Source organism: Athene noctua, chromosome 16, assembly GCF_965140245.1.
Source record: "Athene noctua chromosome 16, bAthNoc1.hap1.1, whole genome shotgun sequence".
NCBI lineage: Eukaryota > Metazoa > Chordata > Aves > Strigiformes > Strigidae > Athene > Athene noctua.
Window position 1 is genome coordinate 913054 of NC_134052.1, and position 25563 is coordinate 938616.

The following is a 25563-nucleotide window of genomic DNA, read 5'->3' on the forward strand; positions in this document are numbered from 1 at the left end:
GCAAGGACACCAACCTCTCCCTCTCAGCTTGGAACACGTGCTTGGCTGTTTGGCTGCCAGATCTGAAAAATCCATCCTCTGCCTGATCTATTTTGGACATAATGCTGTTGTAGGAGACAGAGCGTGTTGAGCTGTTTGGCTCTGGGGAAGTCTCACCTGACAGGTACGTGTCCTATTTTCTCATCTGCCAACAAGCCAGCTAATGCCCCCTGCTCTTCCCTGCATTAACAGCTCCACTAGCTCACTCAGTGCTTCATAATTCAGGGGGATGTAAACCTTTCTTTACTCTGGCAGTGGCAAGGTTTTGCTAGTGCCCTCCAGCAGCCCAAGGGCATAATGGGCTCTATTTATTTAGTTATTAACTAAATACTCTTGTGAGGATAGTTTAGCTTTTACAAGCCAGTCTCAGCCTGCTCCATTTTCAGACATCTCTCCAGTCTTCCCATACCCAGTAGCTGCAGGTGGTCCCTTCCCCACCAAAGCAGCTACTCCAAGGCCAGAAGCTTTGTGTATACTGCATCCTCCTCCACCCATTTGCCTGGAGGATTATTAACAGATGTCCTTGAAATGAAACACCCTAGAAAGTGTGGGCAGGGACACTGCTGTCCCAGAAGGTCTCAGCAAGCACTATACCCAGCTGTAAGATACATGTGTGCTTGAAGACAAAGCTCTGCTTCATGCTTCTTGGGTTTTAGAGACTCTGCTTGCCCCAGATCAATCCAGCCTCTGCTACTCTTGTGTTTCCGACAAACCAAACCCAATTAGCTCTGTCACCTGCAGGCAGCTGAGTCTCAGCAATTGTGAGCAGAGCCTTCATCAGCTTGGAAATGCAGAGGTGATGACACCTCCACAGAGGGACAGAGGTTCCTCAGTGGTGTGTCCCTAGCCCCAACAGGCACCACTTGCTTTAAGGACATCCCAAGCACTGTTAAAGACAAGTGACATCCGCAGCTTTCCCTTGCTGGACCAAAACCACAGGTAACAAATTTACATCATGCTGCATGCCCAGCCTTCACCACTGCAGAGCCACCCTGCAGTGGGCAGCAGCTGCTTTCACTTGGGTCTGACAACTGATGTTGCCAAGACACAAGATGCCCAGCCCTGCCACCTCCCAACACCTGTTAGCACATCTTTGCACCCATGCTGTTTTTCCCCTTTAACACCAAAAATAACTTTAAAGTTTTAACAGATACTATGCTTGAAGCCCAAGAAAGACCGCAAGAAATTTCTCTGCCAGTTCCACACCAGAACACACTTGCTCCTCTCCTCACAGCAAGGTTAGGCCAGGGAATATCTCACCGTCATTCCTGATAGGAACTGGCTTTTTCCTGAAAGCCAAAGCAATGTTCCTCCAGGTGTGCAGCTAGCAGTGAGCTTCCCAGAACCTGCAGGCTGTACAGCCTCTTCTCCTGCAGACCCCATGCAGCCTCCTGACAGCTGTGGCTCCCACAGCTCAGCTCTCCAGTGCAGGAAAGGCTTTGTTCTGAGTCACTGCCCCATCACGGTGCAGACCCCGCACCAGCCACTGGTTTAGTCCCCTGCCCTTCAAGGAGAGAAGAGCATGGAACAAACATGCACATTGTGCCACAGAGGTGCTGCCCAAGCCCCTGTTCCCGCAGTGCAGTCCCTGTTACGGTCAGCTGCTGCTCTTCTGTCCTCCTAGCACTCAACTGCACACTCCCTGCTACATCATCCCTATGTCAATCTCTCTCGTCTCTGCAAAACCCCCTTGTTTTTACAGTGCTCATCATTATAAGATGCTCAGCTCCATTCTACGGGATGCCACATCCCCTTGAGCTTCTTAAAATGAGCCTCATTTCTTCAGGAGCAGATGCCATAGCTTTAAGTTCTCTTGGTGATCAGCACTAGGGATACCTGCTTCTAGCCATTGAGGCACCCCTTAAAACAGAAACCTCAAGAGGTTAAAAGCTTGCAGCTGAGCAACTGCAATCACTAGCTTACCAGGAGCCTTGAGGAGACCAGTGTCTCTTCTGCAGAGAGTCGTGATGCTCCTCAACTCTGGTTCTGCCTCAGCTGCCAGCCACTAGAACTGTAGAGAACTTCCAAGAAACTCAGCTGGTGGGACTGCAGGCAGGCAGGCAAGGAGTAAAACAAAGGTGCAGGTAAGTAACTCTCCAGCTCTGCACATTTTACAGCAGTTATTGAAGTCCTGCTCTGGCCCAGACTTAGGCACCCTGCAACGCAGCAGTGCTTCTGCCATGAGCATGTCATGGGGCAGGGGCAGCTGCTGAAGAAGCAGAACAGCTTACACAGAGGCAATGTTTGGCTTAACCACCCATTAAAGCATGGATCTAAACATTAGCTACTACTTCCACTACAAATGCTTCTGGCCCCTTCTAAAAGTGCAGGACTCAAGCCTGCAGCACAAGAGACCCGAGAATCCCAAAGAGCTGCTGGCTTAGATATTTACCAAAAATAAAACTCAAAGGAATCCCACACTCCCATCATTTTACAAAATTTCAAAGACGAGAGGATACAGAAGCTGCGCAGTGGATTATCCAGGTGACATTTATTAGACCATTTCAAGTATACAATGATTTTACTGATGGATGTAAGTAGCTAAGATGCAAAAAAAAGCCAATAGGAAAGGGTGACCTAGAAGTAGCAGGCTATGCAATTCTTGTGGGAAATTGATGCTTTCAGATGAAAAGGAGAGGAATAGAAAGTATCAGACTAGAAGACTGAGCAAGTTTGGAGATGGGGAGGAGAAAATATGAAATTTGAGATCACTTACTTAAATTGGCAACTCACAAGTAGCAGAAGCTGCCTGCTATGGCACTCTTCCCTTGGCATCCCAAGGGCCTAAAATAGCCAAGTGTGCTTTCTCCACCAAGAACAGACAGCATTTTCCCTGGTAAGAACGGAGGCCTGCACCAGTGGGCAGTTCTGGAGCCCAAGCTCAGCACTTAAGAGATTTAGATCCCTGGCTTTGCATACTCACATGAGAGAACCAGGCTGTTGGACTTCTATCAGCAAGGAAACAATGCAGACTTTCAGCAAGAGCACACTAAAATTATCAGCTCCTCACTATAAGGCAGCTTTAGGTCAGGACTCCTTTGGATGCCTGAGCTGTTGTTTAGAAAAGCAAGGACTACATGGCAACAAGACTACAAGGTCCTCTGACAATAACAAGGACTGTGCGTGTTTCCCAATAACTATTTCTGAAAGACACATCCTTAAAAATATCTTAAAGCAGAGACTCCCCATTGATGCACAAAAAGGGCATGACTAGGGAGGAACTGAGCTATGAAGTGATCAGCTCATAAAGAGCACCTCACAAACCAGAGGCTATGTACTTTGCCTGATTTGCAAGTTAGAAATCCTGCATTTAAGATAATAGCTGCCTCAATTATGTCTTAGTCTCCTGCATTTATTAACAAGGAGCAGTTGAATTCAAGACCTTAAAAAAAAAGCATTTAAATGCTTAATATTTAAAAGGGAATCTCCAGAATGACTGTCCTTTGAGACTACTAAGCTCTGAGGTATGTGATGGCAACTCAGTAGTCAGGCTAGCAGAATGCAGCAGAGTTTCTAAGCCTGCTGAACACACCATCGTTAACCAAATGAATCACAATTCTTTCTAGCAAAATTGCTTAAAAATTTGTCTTCGGTAAAGACCATTTAAAAGTTCTGGTAAACAACTGATTTGCAAGTAAAACTAATATTAGAAATGATAACAACACGGTTTGCTTAAATCAGATCTGATTACTACAAAAACATGCTAAGGACAGCCACTCATATCCTGGATGCTGCAGTGCCTCCCACATACCCTACAACTGCTTTTTAAAAACTTGTTTGTCTAAAGGACAACAATGGAAGACAAATCAGGATTTAATGACAGATTTCAAACAGAAGGGCATACATACATTAAATTAACAGATTCAACCATCAGCACACAGGAGTTTGATAGAGTTACTGGCTAGAGTCACAGAAAGTTCCAAATTTGAACAGTCTTGAACCACTTCCAAAAATTCCAATGGCTTTTTAATAGTTCCAACAATTATTGGGTATATAAAACCGAGACAGACTTCTTCAGCAGAAGAGATGGGGCTCTTCCAGGCTAATCAGACCACTGGTACAGAAGGGAGTTGATTTATCTCATCTTCCCACCAGTCCACAAAAGACTATGATTTATCAAAACCTTCTCGATTTACTGACGATTGATTTAACAGGCAAAAGCTGCAGACTGTGTCAATCATAGTGGATGGCAGTATAGAAGATTATCCAAACAACCTGTGGAGAAAAAGGAAGTGAAGGTTATTTTGATGCCTCTGGAGAAGGTTCAGATATGGAAAAGGAGCTCTCAATAGAGGACTGGGGACTGAATTCCAGCTTTACGATGGTCTCGGAGAGATGTTAGGATCACCGCATGCCACAAATGGTGGCATTCAACCTGCTTGCTTTCTGGGGTGACCAGCCTCTCCACATTAAAACTTCACTGCAGTCCCTCTAGTGATTTCAAAACACCAAACCAAGTGCTGAGCATATTCAGAGACCTGGGGGAGAAGAGCAAGGGAAAAACAAAGACATCCAAAACACCAGTTTGAGTGTAACTAGCTCTAGATGAAACTCCACCAGGACACCTGGGACAGAGGGGGGGGGGAAGACATAAAAGTTCAATGGTAGCTGCAGAAGTATAGCTGCCTGTTCCTACATCCTACAGAGAAATCCCAGGCATTAATAGCCAGTAGCCATCAGATTTTGATATTTTCTTTCCCAATCAACTCCACTTATTAGATGATGTTAACACATGTCTCCTATCAGTGCATCACATCACCTGCTTTTCTCCCAGGTCTTTGCCCTCAGAAAGCATACCAACACAATTCACTAATCAACTTAAAGGAAGCAAGAGGTATTACCAGAAACAGTGCAAAAGATGTCATGAATCCTTCCTTCGTTAGCTCCCACGTCCCACCATACTCCTCCTCATCTATCTGCTGGAAGCTACTGAAGTAGAGGTATAGAACACCAGCATTGATCAGGCAGAATCTGGAAGAAAGATATTAGGACCAGTCATTTCAGCTATACATGGTGCAGGTATCCAACATGCCATTCAGCAACGTGGCAGTGAAAAGTCTTCCTTCTGCAGCAGAGAAGCAGCAAAGAGGAACACTGTTCCTGCAACACTTCCCAGGCAGCTCAGTTACTTCCTCAGAAGACCATCTCCAGGTCAGCTTGCCATAGTATGCTACGTTTGGGTGAAGGTCACCTCTCAAGGCACAGCCTACTCCTAGTAAGGCTCAACAGGCTGTAGTCAAAAGCTGGAGGTATCAGATCTGCAAACCCTGAAAGTTTTCCTATCCTGCAGATCAGCTGCAGTCCTGCTCCCAGACAGAATCCAATTTCCTCGTGTGTGCTACTTGATTTTGAGGCTGCTAAGAGGGAACACTGTTAGACTTTATGCTCAGTTAGATCCCTGCTGGCATCCCATGACCAAATGCAGTGACTTAGAGATGAGAGCCAAAGCACTGGAGTTCAACTTGAGACAACTCTTACTGCTCTATAGTCTGTGCCAGCAATTACACTGCAATGGAGAGAAAAAAATGTGATCTGTTTGTCATTCAATACGTTTGGCTTTACCCCACCCCAGCTTAGGGCTGGGGCAACCTGGGAAGTGACAGGTACACGTCCTGGAAAGACGGCTGATAGGAGGAGCAATATGGGAAGACATACACACAAGTTCAGTGACCAGCAGTAAGCTGTGAGCAGCTGTACACCACAGAAACCATGCACACGGTTCTAGAGGTTTTTAGTTTTTCCACTGTACACCAAATGACTTTTATTAACATTTAGCACAGGAATTGGTTTAGGTGGCTGAAGGTGCCTTGTGAATTAATGAATGACTAAGTAAGAACAATGCTTCTCAGCTACTCCACATCTGCTACGGGGAATATGTTAGATTTAACTGTTTGCATGTAGCTATTGAGTTCCTTTACAGCCCCTTATCCCTAAATTTCAAATTCTTTTTTTCTTAGAGACACTTGCTGCTATTCCCTCCACTTTCTTGCCACAGCCAGGACACTCAGAAGGAGGTACAAGATAGTAAGTCAATTTTGCCCAAGAAGAGCTGTGGGGTTGTGAGCTTCACGAGGAGACCTTGTCTAGGCAGAGACATTTGCAGAGTCCCCAGAGCAGACACGGCATCTTCCCACACCTGGTGTTCAGAGAGCAGGGCTGTTTCCCATCTCTGGTGTCCCTCCAGAGGCTTTCAGGCACATGCCAGGGCCAAACAAGTTTTTATTTCATAACTGAGTGCTCATTGCAGCCTTTGGACACCTGCTGGGAGGTGACGCGAATCCCACATCTCAGTGTACACACCCTGCTGGGCACTGCCCTCCCCACACATCATGGCTGGAAGAGCAACTTGAGCAAGCTGGGAGCACTGCAGAGGCACTGACAACGGTGCCACTTTGCCTGCTTGTGAACTACGGTCTTTGGTGTTTGGAAGAAACCTTCTCCTTTCCAAAGAGAAGACGCCCCTCTTGTCTACTAACAGAACCTCCTCTTTGAGGAGGGCTCCTGACTCAAAGAGAAGGATGACCACACCTTCCCCTCCATGGGCCTTACCCCTCAGGTGGCCACACTAGGCACCACACTCACAGCCCCTATTCACACATGCCTCTTCACAAGCCCTCTTGTTCCCTCCTTCTACCCCAGCCCCCTTTAATAATAATAAAATAAATAATGATTTTAAAAAGCATTAACCAGGCTGAGGAGAGAGAAAAAGGCTGATGAAGGCATGTTATGATTTATATGAATTTGAAGACAAATAACAGTCAGGAATGCAACGCTGGCTTTAAGATGCACAGCAGACAGAGACTGCATTTGGCCAGCCCATTGTTTATAGCACAACTTTAAACCACACATCAAGTAAAGTCCAAATGTGGGAAAGTACATGAGACAGAAAAAGAAATAAACCTTACACTGCTATTCCCACGAATCCCTTCAGTGGAACTACTCCCCAGATGATTCCCAAAATAACTGCAATGATCTGCCGGAACCAGTAGATCACATCTAAAAACTCGTCCTGAAGAGATAAAGCACAAGAAAGTTTTTAGTATTTACTAAGTTTCCTTTTTTTAAAACATCATGCAATTAACAGGTGAAAATCTAACACGCCGAATTCTTAGTTTTCCATTCAAAGTATAAGATACTGTACTCAGAGCAGATGAAAGCAGCTTACGGCATCACGCACCCTCCACTTCTCTGCTTCCAAATTAAATACAGGCTTTGTCTTCCAATGGGCTAACTGCAGAGGTGAACAACTATCTAGTCCCCTTGCTTTCTAAAGATTGAATTTTTAAAACTTTTATTCCAGTGAATTTTTATAGAACTGTTTATGCTTTAAGACTGTTACAGCCACTCTCAGTGCCCCAGGCAGGCCCTCCCCTATACAGAAACAAGCGCTGCCAGTAGCCAGTACTCATACCAAAACCGCAAACCACAAACCATCTCTCGCACACACTACAAGTGCATCTGCATTCTTCCAGAGCAGCAGTGAAGTGGTCCTGCCTGTTTGTCTGTAGGCCCAATACAACGGCAAGTATTGCAGCTGGACAATGCTGACTCACACTTTAAATAAAATTCACTTGCAACTTTTTCTCTAGCCTCGCCAAGGACAGGATTCCCAGCATACCCCCCAAACACCAATGGCCTTCATGATTTTACTGCAGACTGTGCAAATTTGTTTGACTAGAGGTAAAAGACTAGAATCAATGTCAGATATGACTGTTTTTCTCAGTCCCTACATTTCTGTCATTTTAGCCTTCAGCTCGCATCCTATTGCATTAAAACATTGGGACAGCCCGTCGTTCCTCCCCTCACTAACTCTGAAATTCCTGCCCAGTTTGGCAGAGGGGGATGAGGCTGAGCACAGGAGAGCCCCACCAGTTCCATGCACAACAGCAGCTGGTAAGAAAAAAGTGACACAGATTCGTGTCTGTGCCCCCAGGAAAAGCAGGGCAGAGCCTGCACCTTCTCCACGCTGACAGGGGGAAGCAAACAGGGAGCTGACGTCCCTGGCACATGGGCCCTGTGCCCAGGCCATGCTGGGGATACAGCAGCACCCGGGATGCTGCAGGAGCTCAGAGCACCGTGTGAGTGTGGTGCTGGTGGGCAGCAGCACGAAGAGGCTCTGCCCAGGAGCATCACAGCACATGGAGGATAGGCACAGGGGAAAAAGGCTTCACTAGTTTCACTAGTGCTAAAAACACCAGGAAGTCCGTGGCTGATGTTTCTTTCACTCACTCGTGGAAGGTTTGCTGACAAGCGAGCAAATCATGCAAGTTAAGCACACACATGAAATTCTGTAGAAACCAAATCACTTCTTGCAAATGAGACGTTGAGGCTAGGAACAGCAAAGCAGACTGCAAATGGCTAAACAACCACCATGACATACCCATGCTGTGACACTAACGGAGAAACTCTCACAAGCCTTTTTCTTGCTGCTGTCCTTTCCCTTGAGGGGTGACACGTCAGCTGGATTTGCAAATACATTTTTCATGCAACTTCTTAAAGTAGAATATATTTCTGGTTTTCTTTTAATTACAGAAAGTAGATTTTTGATTAATCCAAACCCCAGCTTTATCTGAGGTATCTTAATATAAGTGCAGCTTCTGTTTGCTTTGGCTCCACGCCCAAGTAGCAGAAAAGAGCCGGGTCTGCTGTAGGCTACAGCACAGCAGATGCGCCACATCTGCCTTCAGAAAGTACTTGGAGGGCAAGTTCTGGGGGTAAGGAAGGACACAAAAGCACTGAGCACCGGCTGTCCAGTTGTGAGAGCTGCAGCTGGATTTAAAGAAGAATGCTGTGCTTACCCAGGATGTCTGACAGGTGACACCCTGGCCTCACCTGCGAGGCCTCCCCAGCGGCTCGGCAGCACCCAGCCGCCGCAGGCCGCCCCGGGGAGGAAACCCGACCTCCCGACGGGCGAGGGCGGGGGGAGAAGCGCAGGCGGGCTGGAGCGCGGCGAAGCCACCCGCGCCCCCCGCAAGAGGTACTTAAACAGACTGAAAAGCCGCCTGCCCGGCACCCGCGGGGAGGCTTCTCCGGCACCTTGCCGCGGCCCTTCGAGGGCTGCCGGAGCTCCACACGCCCCGAGCGGGGCGGGAGCCGCCGCGTCGGGCACTGCTGCGGCCTAAGCCTGCGCCCCGCAGAGCCCCGCCCGCGGCGGGGGCTGCTTCTGGCCCTGCCGGCGGAGCCTTCCCCGCCCACACACCCGGGGACAAGCGGCGGAGGGCCCCGGGCCGGGCGGACAGGTCGCGGCCGGGGCAGCGGCGCCAGCGACCGGCCCCGGGAGCGCCAGGCGAGAGCAGCCCCCCCCGCGCCCGCCCCTGGCGGGAGATCCCCGGGGCACCCCCCGCGGCCACACCTTGTCGTGCCAGGCGGAGTCGCTCCGCAGCGCTTTGCCCCACACGGAGCCGCGCCCGGCCGCGCCGCCGTTGGCCACCGCGTGCTGCTGCGCGTGCGGCGGCTCCTCCCTGCGCCGCGCGCCGCTCATCCTCCTTCGGGCCTTCCCTCCGCCCGCCCCGCTCCGGCCCCGCCGCCGGCCCGGAAGCGGCCGCCGCGCAGCGTCGCCCGCCCGCTCCCCCCCTCCGCCAATCGTGACGGGGCATTCGATCACGTGACAGAGGCGAGCACCGCCCCCCTACGGCGGGGGAGAGGGGCCAGGCTGGAGCGCGCCGCGCTTCGTCTCGAGGGGCGGGGATGGGCGGAGCCTCGGCCCGGTGAGGGGTGGGGCCTTCCCCCGCCGACCCTGGAGCGGCCTCGGCGCCGAGCGAGCCCCGGCCCCGGGGGAGGCCAAGGAGGGACACCCGGTGTGCAGGGCGGCCCCTCGGCCGGGCTCCCTCCGCCAGGCCGCTGGCAGCGCTGGGCCGGGGCCTGTCCGGCCGCTGGGCCCGGGCGGATATGGCGGATGGAACGGCTTCTGCCCGGTGTGACGGCAGCGCCTGGGCTGGCAGCGGCCGTGAAGTCACAGAATCCCAGAATCATTCATGTTGGAAAAGCCCCTCGGGATCATCGAGTCCAACCCTCAGCCCGACTCTACAAAGTTCTCCCCTACCCCACATCCCCCACAGCTCATCCAAACGGCCCTGAAACCCCCCCAGGGATGGGGACTCCCCCCTCCCTGGGCAGCCTGTTCCACTCTCTGACCACTCTGTCTGGGAAACATTTTCTCCTCGTGTCCAGTCTGACCCTCCCCTGTTGCAGTTTAAAGCCGTTCCCTCTTGTTCTGTCACTAATCCCCTGTGAGAAGAGACCAGCACCAACCCCTCTGCAATGTCCTTTCAGGGAGCTGCAGAGGGATGAGGTCTCCCCTCAGCCTCCTCCTCCTCACACTGAACACTCCCAGCTCCTTCCCTGGCTCCTCACAGGATTTATTCTCCAGGCCCTTCCCCAGCCTCGTTGCCCTCCTCTGCCCTCGCTCCAGCCCCTCGAGATCTCTCTCGTATTGAGGTGCCCAAAACTGGACACAACGCTCCAGGTGTGGCCTCCCCAGTGCAGAGCACAGGGGGACTGTCACCTCCCTGATTCTGCTGGTCACGCTATTTCTAATAGAAGCCAGGATGTCGTTGGCTTCCTTGGCCACCTGGGCTCACTGCCGGCTCATGCTCATCTGCTTGTCACTGAGAACCCCCAGACCCTTCTCTCCCAGACAGCTCCAGCCACCCCTCCCCGAGCCTGTAGCCATGCAGGGGGTGGTTGTGGCCCAAGGGCAGGACCTGGCACTTGGCCTTGTTGAAGCTCATCCCATTGACGTTGGCCACCGATCCAATCTATCCAGGTCTCTCTGCAGAGCCTCCCTGTCCTCATGCAGATCGACACTCCCGCTTCACTTGGTGCCATCTGCAAATTTACTGATGATCCACTCTGTGTCCTTATCAAGATCATCAATAAAGATGTTGATCCGAAATGGTCCCAACACTGAGCCCGGAGGTCACCACTTGTGACCGGCCGCTAGCTGGATTTAGCTCCACTGACCACCCCTCTCTGGGACCAGCCAGCCAGTCAGTGCTTGACCCAGCAGACCATTCGCTCATCCAGGCCATGGGCAGACAGTTTTTCTATGAGAATCCTATGGGGAACTGTGTCGAATGCTTTTCGAAAATCCAGGTAGACACAGCGTTTCCCTCATCCAATCATTGTTCTTGCACCCTTGGATGGGTGAGGGAACAGCCCCTCGCACCCCCACATGCACGCACAGCAGCACCTGGTGCTGGGCCGTGCAAGCTGTGCTGGCTGGTCAAAATCCACACTTCCGAGACTCTCCATAGTTCCTTCCTGGCTGCAGGACTGAAGGTGTTTGGAGTGGGAGAGCCTTTAAAATAAAACACAGTTGTGCGGGTCACTACAGCTTGTTATCTCTGTTTATTTGAGCAGGCATTGCAGCAGACAAGCATTGCCGTCTGCAGAAATTATGTTCTTGGAATGTATGCAAAGAAAATAATTACATGCGGAGTCCTAAAGATTTGACTGTATTTTTATATTCTTGCCTTACAAGAGGAATGGTTTTCAACTTAAACCAGTTGCATTCCTCACGAAAAAACATGTTGGGAATTACTTCTTCAGCATGGGGTGGGCAGGGTGTTTGGTTGAGGCTGATTCACTATTATCCTCCTCAGGGTGTGTTTATGTGGGCAGGTGGGCAAATTCCCATTAAATATTAGGAGAATTTGCTCACACTGAGGGTGATAAAACAGTGCAAAAGGTTGACCAATATCCTCTTGGACATACTCAAAAAATCAGTGATCTGACTCTAACCAACCTGATGCAACTTTGGAATTGGACCTAACCTCAAAGTTGATCCTGCTTTGAGCAGGGGTTCAGACCAGATGATGTCCAGAAATTTCTTCCAAACTAAACTATTCTACGACTCTGTTATAACTGGGAGACTGGAGAAAAGTCATAGACTGTTTCTCTCATGAACATTTCAGATGTAAAGCTGGACATAGATTGAAACTCTTGGATGAATATTGTGATGATAAATGATGGAATTTCCTGTCTGTGCGTGGGTGTGGGTCTGGATTCCTCCTTCTGGTGGGCTGCGTGATGAGCCGCTCAGCTCGGCAGTGCTGGGGCTACTCATGGCGTTGCTGGAAGACCTTGATCCTGCAGTGAACCTTGCTGGTGGTGGTGAGGCCTGAGTCCTGCAAAGATACCTTGTAGGGAGCCATTCCTTCCTCGCTTGCCCATGCACATCCATGCTGGTGCTGACCCAGCGTGAGCTTCACTGTTTCTTTTCCCCATTAACAAACCCTGGGCCCAAGGTCCTGCATTTCTGTTGCACAAACGAGCAAATGCGTGACATGCTGAGCATCTCAGGAGCCCAGCTGCTCGCTGTTCACAGCACTAAATACTTCAGTAGCAGCGACCTTGCTGTTGATTTCAGCAGGACCTGGGAACCTTCAGGAGTAGGCTGGACCTACCTGAGCCATGTGTGGTTATCACAGAGGGGAGCAGGCAGATGAGTCCTTGTCCCAGACTTCCAGTCACTTCCAGAGGGTCCATGTAATTTAAATACAGGTTAGGCAAATAGTTTTGGACTTCAGAAGTGTCTTGCCCTGCTCCAGCTATCAGGCCCTTGAGCACATGTCCAACCCCTTGAGCATTTGCCACAATCCAAAGGCTGGTCCAGTCAATGGACTCATGTTGCATCAGCAGGAAGGGGACGCGCAGTGGGGGGTCATTGCTGTATCTCCGACAGGACCTTTGCCTCTGACACCCCCACGATGACAGGGCCCTTCACTGAGGGGCTGGGTCTCACATGTCCCAGCTCCAGCCTCGCTCCCAGGGTGCTCCTCAGGTGCTTGGAGCATGGCAGCCCCCCTCCTGCTTCGTGCCCTCCGTTCTGTGATGGACACGGTCACTGAGCGTGGGAGGTGACTGCCACTGGACGCCAGGGCTGATCTCTTCCAGGACTTCAGGCTCTGTCCTAGGCATTGTCCCCAGCTCCGTGCTTCTGCCCCGGGCCACTTTGCAGGGGTGGAAGCGCTTGCATGGTGATGAGACACCTGGACCAGTGAACTAATCTAAAATTCACACGCTACAAGAAAAACTGTCTTGTTTTACTCCGCCTCCATTGCCTGACCCACTGTTCAGAGAGAAAAGCAAATTAAATTGGGTCTTGAAAGAATGACAAGGAGGCAGGAAAGGTGCCAGAGGATGACACAGGGGTACAGACAGGCCCCTGGTAAGGGATGTGTATTGGCAGGCATGTGGAAGTAGAAGGATTACGTGGGGAGCCCTGGGCACAGTCAGGGGAAGGTGGAAGGGCTGGATGGGGCTCAAAGGAGAGCCCGAGGGTCTGTGCAAAGCAGCACAACATCAGCCCCTTCTGTGCACGTAACTTCAGAGGCTGCAAAGCCTGCAAGGAGCTCCACGTCCATACTGCCCCTCTTCGCCAGTTCTAGACCCCAGGACCGGCCTGACACCTGCCCACTGGTGAGGAACTGGGGCTTGGTGAGGGATAGTGGCCACCCCAGAGGGGCTAAAGGGGGGACCTGCCTCCTGCCAGGCTCCTGGGGACCACCTGTACACGGCTGAGGCCAGGCCTTTCCTCCAGCACAGAAAAACCTGAGACTAGCCACGGAGTGGGAGTTCAATCTGACTCTTGGGATTTATTCTTTTTCTTCTTTCTTTTTTCTCTTTCCTTACATTTTTATTAAAAAGCCAAACCTTCTTGGGACTTCCCTGGCCAGATCTTGGGCATGGCAAAGGCTCTGAGCTCTTCCTGGCTTGAGTCTGCCCCAGCACGGCGCTTGGTGGCCTTTTCCACCCCATCTCCACGTTTGGCTGGCTCCTGATTCCCCCTCCAGCACAAACTGTCCTTCGGAGGGGATGCAGACGGGACACCTGCCACCAGCAAAGGCTGAATGACCTCCATGGCTTCCCCGCTCCCTGGGGGAGGCAATGCCCTGGCAGATTTTGTCCTAGCAGCACAGGGACAGGGTTAGGATGTCCCCAAGTCTGGCAGGTTGTTGGCAGAGCAGGTCGCTGCTCTTCTGAGCCAGCAGGAAGAAAATCCATGCCCTAGTCAGGGTCTGGCCAGGCTGCTGCAGGGCATGGCCATTGATTTTGCACCAAACAGGGTTTTTGGCTTTTTAACTGTTGTTTGCAGTGATGCACCACAGGAGAATGGCAGCTGGAGAGCAATTTGTGTCACTGCTCATTCACCTGTGCTGCTGTGAGTGCAGCCCATGTGCTCCATGCTGTCCTCTTGGCACGGCTCTGCCATGCTGGGAAGGGCCCAGGGGTGACGGCAGGGTGGGGTCCCTGTCTCTTGCGTGCTTGGGCAGAGCAGCTCTGCTCCAGGGTGGGTGAATCCCTCTCAGAAACAGTCCCGGTGTCTCCCACTCGCCTGCTCCTCTGCAGACTGAATTCTGGCCCTGGTGTTGTGGGCTCCTGCAAACCGAAGATAAATCCCCTCTTGGATGATGTCTGGTGGGGGGCACCACCCCCCAATGGGGAGCCCACAGGACCTCTTGGTGCCTGCAGGGCTGGGATGTGGCACAGGGTCGCTGGTGGGAAGGAAAGGGGAGCAAGACCTGCTGCCCCCGAGAGGCGTCCCAGGAGCGGTGCCCGTCCTGGGCCAAGGGTAGGAACTCCCCATTCCTGCGCCTCCGGGCTCCGAACCCCAGCCTGGGAATGGGGCAGGTCTGCGTCACTTTTCAGAGAACCCTCGAGGGGCCGTTCAAGCGGGTCCGGGGACTTCCAGCCTGGGGCAAGGCAGGGCTCAGCGCTGACTGGGTGGTCCTTCTGGCCTCGGTTCCCCTCGCAGCGTGGTTTCACCGGACTGTCCACAGAGGCCCGGTGCAGCCTTGGGGTGCCCTCGGCGCCTCTCCCTGTAACCCAAAGGAGCCGCTGCTCCACGGGGACCTGCCCCGGCCCTGCTGCCGCAGCCAGAGCTGCCCCGGGAAGCCCAGGGTGAAGCACCACCCGTGGGCCCCTGGCTGGTGTCATCCGCGGGTGCCCACGGCTCCGCAGGACACAGCGGCTCCCGGTGTCCTCAGGCTGGGGAGACGCAGGGTGGCCCCCGGGGACGCCGGGACGTGCCAGTTCGCAGCCCCCCGGGCGCCCGCCCCGAGCTGCCCATCTCCCCGCGGGAAAGCGGACACGCGCGGGCCGCTCCCGCGCCCTTTCGTCTATATAAGGCCGGAGCGCCGTGCCACCGGCCCGGCCCCGCGGCCGCGGCCCCGCCGCATTCTTCTGCCTTGTAAGGGCCGAGCCGGGCCGGGCGGGATGGGGCGGGCAGGGCCGCGCCGCGACGGGGCGGGCGGCACCGCCCCGGGCCCCCGCCGCCCGCCCGCCCCTAGGGCCGCGCCGCGGGACGGGCCCCGGCAGAGCAGCGCCGGCCGCCCCGCAGCTCCCCCGCTCCGAGCCAGGTGAGGCGGCCCCGCCGCTCCCCGCTCCGCCGGGCGCCACGGGCAGCGGCCGGCCCGGGATGGAGCCGGGCGGGATGGAGCCGGGCGGGATGGAGCCGGGCGGGGTGGAGCTGGGGACAGCTCGGAGGGGAAGCGGCAGGACGCGGGGAGCGGCTGCCCCGGGGAGAGCGGGAGGGAGCAGCCCCCGGCCGCCCCCCGCCGCTGCGGTGCCGGAGCCAGTGCTGGGTCAGCCCTGGGGAGGGGACGATGCGGCGGCAGGAGAGGCCCCGGTGCGTCCCAGCCGGGCCCCCCCCTGCCCGGGCAGGCGGGGAGAGCATCGCTCCGGGGCCCGGCAGGGATGTCCCGGCTAGGGGGGGCGAGCATCGGTCTCCAGAAAAGTTCTCGGTAACCTCCTGCGGTGACTTGGAGCTGGGATTCCCCGGGATGGCAGCGCTGCCAGAGCAGATCCTGTTGCCCGGGGCTTCACCTGCCTCCTGGTTTGTGAGAGCTATTCCTGTCTGGAACATCTGCTTTTCCCCCAAGTCTTTTTGCTGGTGGCCAGAGCCAAGATCCAGATGCAAACGTGATGCTCCAGAGATCTCCCCAGTCACTCGAGAGCAACTTCGGGCAATTAACTGTTGTAAGGCAGAAAAACTTTATTTAGCTTATTTCCCTCAGTCTTAAACACAGAGGAACGTTGTGTTTCGTTTAGCCTTGCCCATGAAACCTCGAGGTCCTCTTGGCTTGCCTCCCTGCATGCCCTTTTGGTACAAAATGTTACGACTGTGATAAAAGCCAGGGAGGCTTTAGAACATGGATGTGTAGGAGCAGGCGGCTGCTGAAGCAGCATTCTTTGGAGTGGAACATCCCTAAGTGTCAACAACCACCACTGCTGACCAAAGATGGTTGGGTTTCTTCAGTCACTTGAATTTTTTTCCTCTCCTCACTGGCAGGCTCTGTGTGGCTGTAGGAGGAGTTTGCGGTCACCTCCCCCTCCAAGGCGCTGCGGACAGATTCCCCTGCCAAGGTGAGCCCCTTAAATCTCCTGGGAAAATATCAAACCCACTCCAGGGCATGTTATGCTGGTGGCCCAAGACCATGAACACCTTCTGCCCTACGGTCCTGTTTCCCAGCCTACCTATCCGAAGGGTGCTGGGTGCCAGGTCTTTTGCATGGTGATGGTGTTGGTGCTCTGTCTGCTTGTGATGGCCCCAGAAGTTACCCTTTGGAAGGGTTTGTGCGTGCCATATGGGCACGGGGAGGTCCTTGTCCCCTGAACTTGTCAGGAAGGACCTTGCCCAGAAACATGTGCTGGACTTGCAGCTGAGCCCCAAAACTGCACATAGGCCTGGACGGGTTCCTGGTGTGTGGTGGGAGCTGAAGGAGGGCTGGGATCAAGTCTCCCTCCCAGGGGTCACTGCATGCTTTCCTCTGGCTCCCTGACGCTGCCCTGCTCCTCCCTGTTTGCACAGGAAAACTGCTCACTGGTTTGTGAGTGCTGGTGGACGCGGCTGGGCCAGGGACACAGCCCAGGGTTTGGGTTCTGCTTTCTCCTCGCCTCCAAACTCCCTCTTCCACAATCATCTCTAATAAGGCCAAAAAAGGAGCAGAATGGCTGCCCACCTCTGGTCCTGCAGTGCTGAGGGAGATGGGGGGCTCATCCTGCAGCTCCCAGTGCCTCTGGCTGGCAGCGTGCCCCCCCCAGCACCGACACCCCTTGGCAGAAGGCACAGAGCGGAGCAATCCTGAGGGTATACTGGGCAGGGCTGTGCTGGAGAAAAGGGGTGGTTTAATAACAGATTAGGCATGGAAGATGAGCTGCTCCCTGCTCCCTCCTCCAGCGTATGACAACCTGGTCCGCGTGTCCCGCTGGCCCCGGAGGCAGGATGTCCGCTCCCGGGCAGTGCCGGTGCTGTGAGAGGTGCCTGGCAGACAGCAAACCTTTATGGGCGGAAGGATGCCCTGGCTGCAGCGCTGCCCTGCAGCCTCCTGTGCCAGTGTGGGATGCTGCAAGGTGTCACCCACACTGGCCCTTGTGCCTCCCTGGGCGAGGGGATCGAACTGCTGCCTGTGCTCCACTCCCTGCGGTGCTGTCCTGTGTCAGGGAGTGCCTGGCTGTGCACGGTGGAGGGACAGCCCTTGCACATGAGTAAACCCGGCCGTGTTGTGGCTCACTGGTATTAGCAATTAATTTGAGGAAGTGCCATTGGGCAGAGATTTAAAGACAGTCCCCCCAGGGTGCCATCCTTCACCCTGAAGCCCTCTGGGACTGCCGGGGCTGTTTGAGTTCCTCTTTCCCCACCCAGACCAAAAGTATCCAGCAGATGCACATCAAGCATCTTGTGGCAGAGAGGAGCTCTCTGTGAGCAGGTGATGTCCCTCTCTGGCTGTGCCGCAGGGCAGCCCCACGTGGTGCCGGAGCCTCTGCAGCACTTTTAGAGGTGGCTCCTGCAGTTGCATGGCCAGCTTTGGGGGAGCCACCCTTGGGGAGCCCTTAGCAGCATATCCCGGGTGTTTGTAGCTTCTGAATGCATGGGAACACCCACCCGGGGCCCGGGAACAGGCTGCTGCCACCTCAAGGGGAGCTGCCTCGTTCCCTCCCCGCCTGGGCACCCTTCTTCATGCCACCCAGCCCACTGGCCCAGTAGCAGGTCCCGGCCGTTTTATTTCTCAGCTGGGATAGTGAGCTGGAGCAGCACAGGAGATGCCGGGTAAGGAAGGGTGGAAGCAGGCAGGAGAAAGGAGGATGGGGCCTGCCTGCCCTGGCAGCACTGCCATGTCCCTCTGGCTTATCCCACCCTCCCCAGCACGGTCAGGAAGCAGCACCAGGATGGAGCTGCTCGTTTGGTTTTTACCAAGGAGGAAACACATGGTGGTTTATTTTTCCGATAACTGTGGGTCTTTGCACTTTCTCTTTAAAACTAAACTATTTTCCTTACTAACTTAAAGACTTTTTAAGCCAGCCCTGTGACCCCTTGGGTCAGACTCTCAGGTGGGGAAGACAGAGGCCCAGTGGTGCAGGAGGCAGGGAGATCATCTCAGCACAAGCGGTGGCAGAAGGACGAGGGAATAAGGGCAGGCAGTGATGTGTGATCAGAGCAGTGCATGGCTCTCATGCCAGGCTGGCTGGGGTCTCACCCCAGTGCTAACCTCCTCGGTTCTGCTGCCTGAGATCAGCAGCTTCTGGGCTGGGCTGGGGCTTTCAGTGTGGGGTGGCAGGAGTGGGACCAGTCTCTGTGGGTTTCCTTCTTGCTGAGGAGGAAGCTGGAGGTTTGGTGGCTGCACCAGCTGGCTCAGCTGAGTCCACCCCAGCATGCAGGGCGTCATGGTCAGGCATTCCCTGAAACGCTCTGGGCATTGGTTTTTCAGGAATCCCAAAAAGGCGTGGGCTCACAGAGCAGGGGACTGTGGCTGCTGAGCCCCTGTGCACAGCACGGATCGCCCCCATCGAATCAGGCCTCACTGTGAATCACTTCTGTCTCATGCAAGAGGCACCTTTCCCTGCACTGACCCAAAAAAGTCCCAGCCAGCCCGAAAGGGTCTGCTAACAGCAGAAATAGAATAGATTAGGAGATGACCTGGCCAAGCTGGACCCTGGGACAAAGCATCTTTCCAGGGCATATTTTGGATCAAACAGCAAAACCATGTGCTGTCAAAATCGTACTTAATCTCCCTAACGAGAACCATCTCTCTGGAGAGGGTGCCAAGCCGCGCTTCTGCTGCTGGTCACAGCCGGGGCAGGGTAAATATTTGGATAATATTAATTCATGTGGTGAGAGCAAAACTCCTGCTTATTTCTCTAGTCTTCTGCTAATATTTCTGCTAATAATTTGTCGTGTTTTGAAAGCTGAGCCCAGTGCCGTGGGCCAGCAGCAGAGCTTTTATTGCTGGCTCTGACCTGGCACAGAGAAGTTGTGGTGCTCAGCTGAGCTTCCCCGCGCTGCTGCCTGGGGGATGGTGATGGGCCGGCAGCGCCCGCGGGTGTCTGGCAGGGCAGGCAGAAACAGGCTGGCTGGCTGCAAAGAGCTTCATGGAGCAGCAAGGCTGGAGGAAGCAGTGGGCGAGAGATGGCCTGTGCTGGGCTGAGATCTGCCCACACAGGGGTGGGCATGGCTGGGCTCTCCAGTCCTGCTGCTCTCCTCAGCTGGCTGGTGACCAATGTCTCTTTCCTCGGGGGTGCTGGGAAAGGACTGAGTGTCTGGGGGATGGTGGGGTGATTTGATGGCTGCTGTTAGGCACTGGGTGCCAGTCAGGGCAGCTCGGGGCAGTGCGGTTTCCATCCCAGTGCCTGCAGCCGCTGGAGCTCATGGGGGATGAGGTGGGGACTGTCTCCCCGGGACATGGAGCACATCCCTGGCAGATGAAGGTCCCAGCTTGGGCTTGACGGGTGCCGTCAGGCTCTGTGGTGTGGTGCGCTGCTCCCGCAGTGGGACAGGAGCGGGTGTCAGGGTGGGGGGAGAGTCCTCAGCCCCCTCGGAGCTTGGCTGGGCACCATGGTGCCAGGCAGCCCTGCCAGCACTGACGCGGTGGCTGAGATTTGGCAGTTACACAGCCCCTGGGATGTCCTTCCAGCGCAGGCCAGTTAGGGGAGCCTGGGGACCACAGCGGGGTGGGGACCAGGCTGGTGGCTGCTCTGACCCTTCCTCTGCAAGCCCTTGAAAGAGGGATAGCAGGTGGGGAGGGAAAGATCTGGAAAGTGGGTAAGGTCTGGGGGGCTGGCAGGAGCTGTGGGGGTGCAGGGGAAGGCCATCTGCTCTGCCCTAGTCCCTGACAGCGCTGGGTCCTGCTGGGACAGAAGGTCTCCAGGGCCCTGCGGTCCACCAGGGTGCATCAGCATTAAGGACCCAGCCGGGAAGTGGATCCTGGGGCAGCACGCCCAGGGTGGCCAGGCCAGCCGGGCACGATTGCTGGCACACAGCTCCCTGGGCTTTTTGCTTTGTGCTGCTTTATGCAACATGATGTAGTTCCTTAACTGCTCTGTGTCCCCTGCGAGAGAAGGCAGGAACCCAGGCAGCCATGGCATGGGGCACACAGCAGAGCAGAGTAGTAATAAAAAATCCCCCATGGAATTAATTTATGATCCTTTAATTTAACATTGCCCCCCATGCCAGACGTTGACCCAGATGGGGAAACTAAGGCACAGGACTGTGTGTGAGGGAGAAATGACTGTGGTAGAAACATGAGTGCTCTGAGCAGCATCTCAGCAGGGACGTGTGGCTGGAGCTGTCTGGGAGAGAAGGGTCTGGGGGTTCTCAGTGACAAGCAGATGAACATGAGCCGGCAGTGAGCCCAGGTGGCCAAGGAAGCCAACGACATCCTGGCTTCTATTAGAAATAGCGTGACCAGCAGAATCAGGGAGGTGACAGTCCCCCTGTGCTCTGCACTGGTGAGGCCACACCTGGAGCGTTGTGTCCAGGTTTGGGCACCTCAATACGAGAGAGATCTCGAGGGGCTGGAGCGAGGGCAGAGGAGGGCAACGAGGCTGGGGAAGGGCCTGGAGAATAAATCCTGTGAGGAGCCAGGGAAGGAGCTGGGAGTGTTCAGTGTGAGGAGGAGGAGGCTGAGGGGAGACCTCATCCCTCTGCAGCTCCCTGAAAGGACATTGCAGAGGGGTTGGTGCTGGTCTCTTCTCACAGGGGATTAGTGACAGAACAAGAGGGAACGGCTTTAAACTGCAACAGGGGAGGGTCAGACTGGACATGAGGAGAAAATGTTTCCCGGACAGAGTGGTCAGAGAGTGGAACAGGCTGCCCAGGGAGGGGGGAGTCCCCATCCCTGGGGGTGTTTAAGGGCCGTTGGGATGAGCTGTGGGGGATGTGGGGTAGGGGAGAACTTTGTCGGGCTGAGGGTTGGACTCGATGATCCCGAGGGGCTTTTCCAACATGAATGATTCTGGGATTCTGATCTCTCCCTTGGGCTGATCTCGCCCCAGATTTTCTCTTAGTGCCGTGCTGAGCTGGCAGCTGACACTGTCCCTCTGCCAGGCTGGTCTTTGCTGGCATCTTGCTGAGTTCTGCTTGGCAGGATTTGACTGGGAGAGGTCTGAGCATCCTCCTCTCAGGCAACATCACTGGTTGCTGGGGGTGCTGAGCACCCCATGTAAGTCCTGTTTGGGTTCCCAGCACTCATGGCTCAGTGTGTGTTAAATACTGACAGCATCCCTCAGCCTGGCAGCATGGGGGAATATCACTGATCTCCAGCTCGGAGGTTATGAAGGGACTTGGGCACCATCTCAAGGTGGAAATGGGCTCTCAGCTCCAGCCTGACTCTGCTGGGCGCTCGCCAGCACGGGCTGGGGGCAGGAGCCCCACTTTGAAAGAGCAGGTTTTCCTGCCACGGTCCTGTCTCAGTGGAGTTTGGGGTCCACATGGTCCCTTTGCCATTCCCCACGGGACATGCATTGTCCCAGCCGTATCCTCAAAGGTCTGTCCATCCCGCTGCTGCCCCCCTCTTTGCCAGGAGAAGGGAACAGCCTGGAGGGGCAAAGCACCAGCCCTCAGCACCCCGCGGTCCTGGCGGTGTCTGGCCGCTCCCCCCTGCCCCACAGGGGCTCTGCAGCCTCCCAGGGTTCCACTAGCCCTCTGTCCCCTCCACTTCGGGGCCCCTTCCGTGGGATCCCCGGGCAGAGCGAGGGGCACAGCCGGGCACTGGGGTGGGGAGGGAGGCGGCGAGCGGCCTTTGGCCTGGCCAGACCCGGCAGTGAGGTGGGAGGATGGAGGGGGAGGGGAGGCGGTGGTATGTGAGGAATGTGCCCGGAGCAGATAACCCCTTCCCACTGGGTGCTGGGTGCTGTGCTCAGCCCACCTCACGGGACGGCGCCGGGGGCTGCTTCTGAGCAGTGAAAAGGAGGAGGCCAGGGAGACCCATCGCCCCGGGAGCTGCGCTGGGGAGGGCTGTGGAGAGCCCTTGCCAGAGGAGGGAAGACTGGCGGGAAGGGGGGGGCACAGCTAAGCTCTGCCCAAAATGCTGAGGCACCCACCCCCATGGCCCCCCTGGGAGTGACGGCAGTGGGGGGACACCGGGTGCTGGGCTCAGCGTCTTTCCTTGTGCCTGGGATGCAAAGGGGACAGGCAGCAAGTGGGTTTGGGGTTTGGGGGCCGAGGGTGTGGGCAGGGAGCCCTGCCCGTGGGGCAGCCCTGGGGAGGGGGTGCCAGTGAGCGCTGCCTGCTCCTGTGACTTCCCAGGGGACTCATTAGAGCCTGAGTCTCGCCTGTCCCCACGTCTGACCCTGCGACTGCCTTATCCCACTGTTGCCAAACCGTGACAGCCAGGGAAACTGAGGCACGGGACTGGAGGTGCCAGGAGCTGTGTGGCCCTGCCTCTGCTCCAGACCCCCAGCCCCAGCCTGCCCCAGCCCTCCTGACACTCCTGCCTGCTGCCCTGCCCCTAGGTACCACCCCACCCGCCAACATGTCCAGCAAACGTGCCAAAGCCAAGACCACCAAGAAGCGCCCCCAGCGCGCCACCTCCAACGTCTTCGCCATGTTCGACCAGTCGCAGATCCAGGAGTTCAAGGAAGCCTTCAACATGATCGACCAGAACCGCGATGGCTTCATTGACAAGGAGGATCTGCACGACATGCTGGCTTCCCTCGGTGAGGAGATCCTTTCCTCATGCCCGCACGTGTCCCTCAGCCCCTTCTGCCCTCAACGCCTCCTTGGCAAGTGGGGAGAGCTGCTGGGTGACCTAATGCCTCACACCTGGTGTTGAAGACCAGCTTTGGTGGGATGAGGCACAGCCCTCCTGCTTTGGGACAGCCTGATGCTGGCTGCAAAATCTGGGAGATTCTGTGCTGGCACCAGTTGACCGTAGAAGGTCCATTTGTGGAGGCACCCCAGGGCACACAGCTTGGTGTGTTGCTCTTACAGCTCTGCTCACTAGAAGGGAGGAGAGCTCCCTTGGGGGAGAAGCTCTATCCTAGGAGCAACCACCAGATGCAGCCATTGTTTGAGTAGTCTCACCCCAGAATACTGCTTGGGGTCATCCCTGTGGGACAAAGCCCTCCTGTTGCTCTCAGCCTGAGTGACAGAAGAGACTGGTCCCTGCGCCAGCATGATCCCTTGGCCAGTCAAGGCTTGCAGGTCTGGCCATGCTCCTCACCCAGAGCCTGATCTCTGCTGCAGGCCATGGCTCCCACCTCCTGCTCCCTGCTCCAGCTCCCTGTGGTACCTCCACACACTTTGGGAGGTCTGTCAATGATTGACCTGGCAGCCAAACCTGTTCTGGAGGTCCTACCTGGCTGTGGGAAGGACCTCCCTCCTCCCGGTGAGCCCCAGCTCTGGGAGCAGAGAGGGGCCAGGCACTGGGGGCACACAGACCTCAGCGGAGGAGGTTAAACCAACCCTGGTGCATCCATGGTAGGAAGAGTGCTAGGGACATCAGCAGCACGAGGCTTGTGTGGGGACATCGCTGCCCCTCACCTTGGGTAGTAGTGGGTGTCAGCTGCCAGGGGAAAGGGGAAAAGCCATGGGTTTAGTTCCTGGTCACCCCCAGATGAATTCCTGCATCTCCCTTGAGGCTGAGCCTGGCAGAGCTTGGTTCCAGGTGGCCTCTGGCATGGATTAAAGCATGAGGAGGGATGCCAAGGGGGGACCACCTGGCACTGTGGAAACTCCCTTCCCTTGTTCACGGGGTGGGTGAATGTGCACCAGCAAATTAATTTGCAATTAAAAAAAACCAACAGACGGCTGGGTGTGTGGGCTGGGTGCTGGGGGGAGAGCAGGGCCCTGCACCCACACCCCTGCCTGTGTCCGGCAGGCAAGAACCCCACTGACGAGTACCTGGAGGGCATGATGAGCGAGGCGCCAGGGCCCATCAACTTCACCATGTTCCTCACCATGTTCGGGGAGAAGCTGAACGGCACCGACCCGGAGGATGTCATCCGCAATGCCTTTGCCTGCTTTGACGAGGAGGCGTCGGGTACGGGCACTGCCTGCACAGCCCCATGCTCTGCCTGGGCGCTGTGCCCCTTGGGCATGCAGCCAGGACAAGGGTTGGGGCCAAATCCTTGGGGACAGTCCCCAAGCAACTCCGGAGTGGGAGAACTGGGCAGCAGTGTCCTCAGGAGAGGTGGGGAAGGTCCTGCTGCTCAGCCCTCCCACGGTTCCACTGCTAATGCCACTGTCTGCCATCCCTGCAGGCTTTATTCACGAGGACCATCTGCGTGAGCTGCTGACCACCATGGGAGACAGGTTCACTGATGAGGAGGTGGATGAGATGTACCGGGAGGCGCCCATTGACAAGAAGGGCAACTTCAACTACGTGGAGTTCACCCGCATCCTGAAGCACGGGGCCAAGGACAAGGACGATTAGAGTCCAGGGCCGCTCGTTCCCTCTGTCTCCTCCTGAGCACACCTCCCACCCCTCGGCCCCCCACAGCTGTCTCCCTCCGTGGGAAACACCTCCCAGGACCAGCACCTTGCATCAGGTCACGCTTGGAGGGGAAGTGCTCCCATCACTGCATCGCTGTGTGCCCATCCATCAGCCCCAGGCCTCCCCTCCCATCACCTCTCCCACCCACAGGCTCACTTTGCTGGGAACCCCAGCCTGGCTGGGACCCCCCCCCAAGCACCTGTTGACCCCCAGAGCCACCATGCCGCAGGTCCCCAGGGCCAGGGTGAACATCCCAGGTGAGCGCTTGCCCATGGGGATTTTGGCTGGCTCGAGCCTGAGCGATCCCCGTCTCGGGTCTGTTGCACAGAGAGGAAGCATCTCTCCGCTCTCCTCCCATGCTCCCTTCCTTTGTGAAAGAAAACCCACTTTGTTTCCTCCTCCCTTGCTGTTTTATGGCTTTAGAGCCTGTGATCTGAGGGATTCGGGAAGCTGAAGCGGCGTATAAAATCTGTTGGGTGTGATACGGAGACATGTGGAGTGTGGGTCCCTCATGGGCCGACGCCGTGCCGTGCCATGCTGCCCGCCTGCCTGGTTGCTTTGGAGGGCATCCCCCACCTCACTGCCATTGCCACCTGGGGCCCCTTCCAGTGGGGCAGCCTGTTTTCAAAGCCCAATTGCTCCCAACTCAGGTTAAATCAGCTTGAGCACCATTTCCCACCTTTGCTGATAGGATGGGGGTCGCTCTGCTCAGCCCCAGCATTGGGGTGGGCAGACGGGTAGACTGAGACACACTTGGCAAGGTGCTAGCCACACTCCCCCCATAAGTTGGTTCAGGGTCCCAGGGGCTTGG

At 55.5% G+C, this 25563-nt stretch overlaps 2 protein-coding genes across 3 annotated transcripts; one reads left to right on the forward strand and one right to left on the reverse strand.

The window, feature by feature from the left end:
- Positions 1-2511: 2511 nt before the first annotated feature.
- On the reverse strand, positions 2512-9575 carry RAB5IF (RAB5 interacting factor). Of its 2 annotated transcripts, none has more exons than XM_074920436.1 (4): positions 9392-9575; positions 6945-7048; positions 4881-5010; positions 2512-4254 (listed from the first exon to the last, which is right to left on the reverse strand). In XM_074920436.1, exons 1-4 carry the CDS (start codon positions 9518-9520, stop codon positions 4213-4215), a joined length of 405 nt encoding a protein of 134 aa, XP_074776537.1. In that variant the 5' UTR covers positions 9521-9575; the 3' UTR covers positions 2512-4212. The 2 variants fall into 2 exon arrangements, with proteins under 2 accessions (XP_074776537.1, XP_074776536.1); XM_074920435.1 differs by having other exon boundaries at positions 2512-4260; positions 4859-5010.
- Positions 9576-15342: 5767 nt separating this feature from the next.
- MYL9 (myosin light chain 9) lies at positions 15343-25150 on the forward strand. Its single transcript, XM_074920311.1, has 5 exons — positions 15343-15401; positions 16334-16407; positions 22771-22974; positions 24138-24299; positions 24520-25150. Exons 3-5 carry the CDS (start codon positions 22791-22793, stop codon positions 24690-24692), a joined length of 519 nt encoding a protein of 172 aa, XP_074776412.1. The 5' UTR covers positions 15343-15401; positions 16334-16407; positions 22771-22790; the 3' UTR covers positions 24693-25150.
- Positions 25151-25563: the final 413 nt, after the last annotated feature.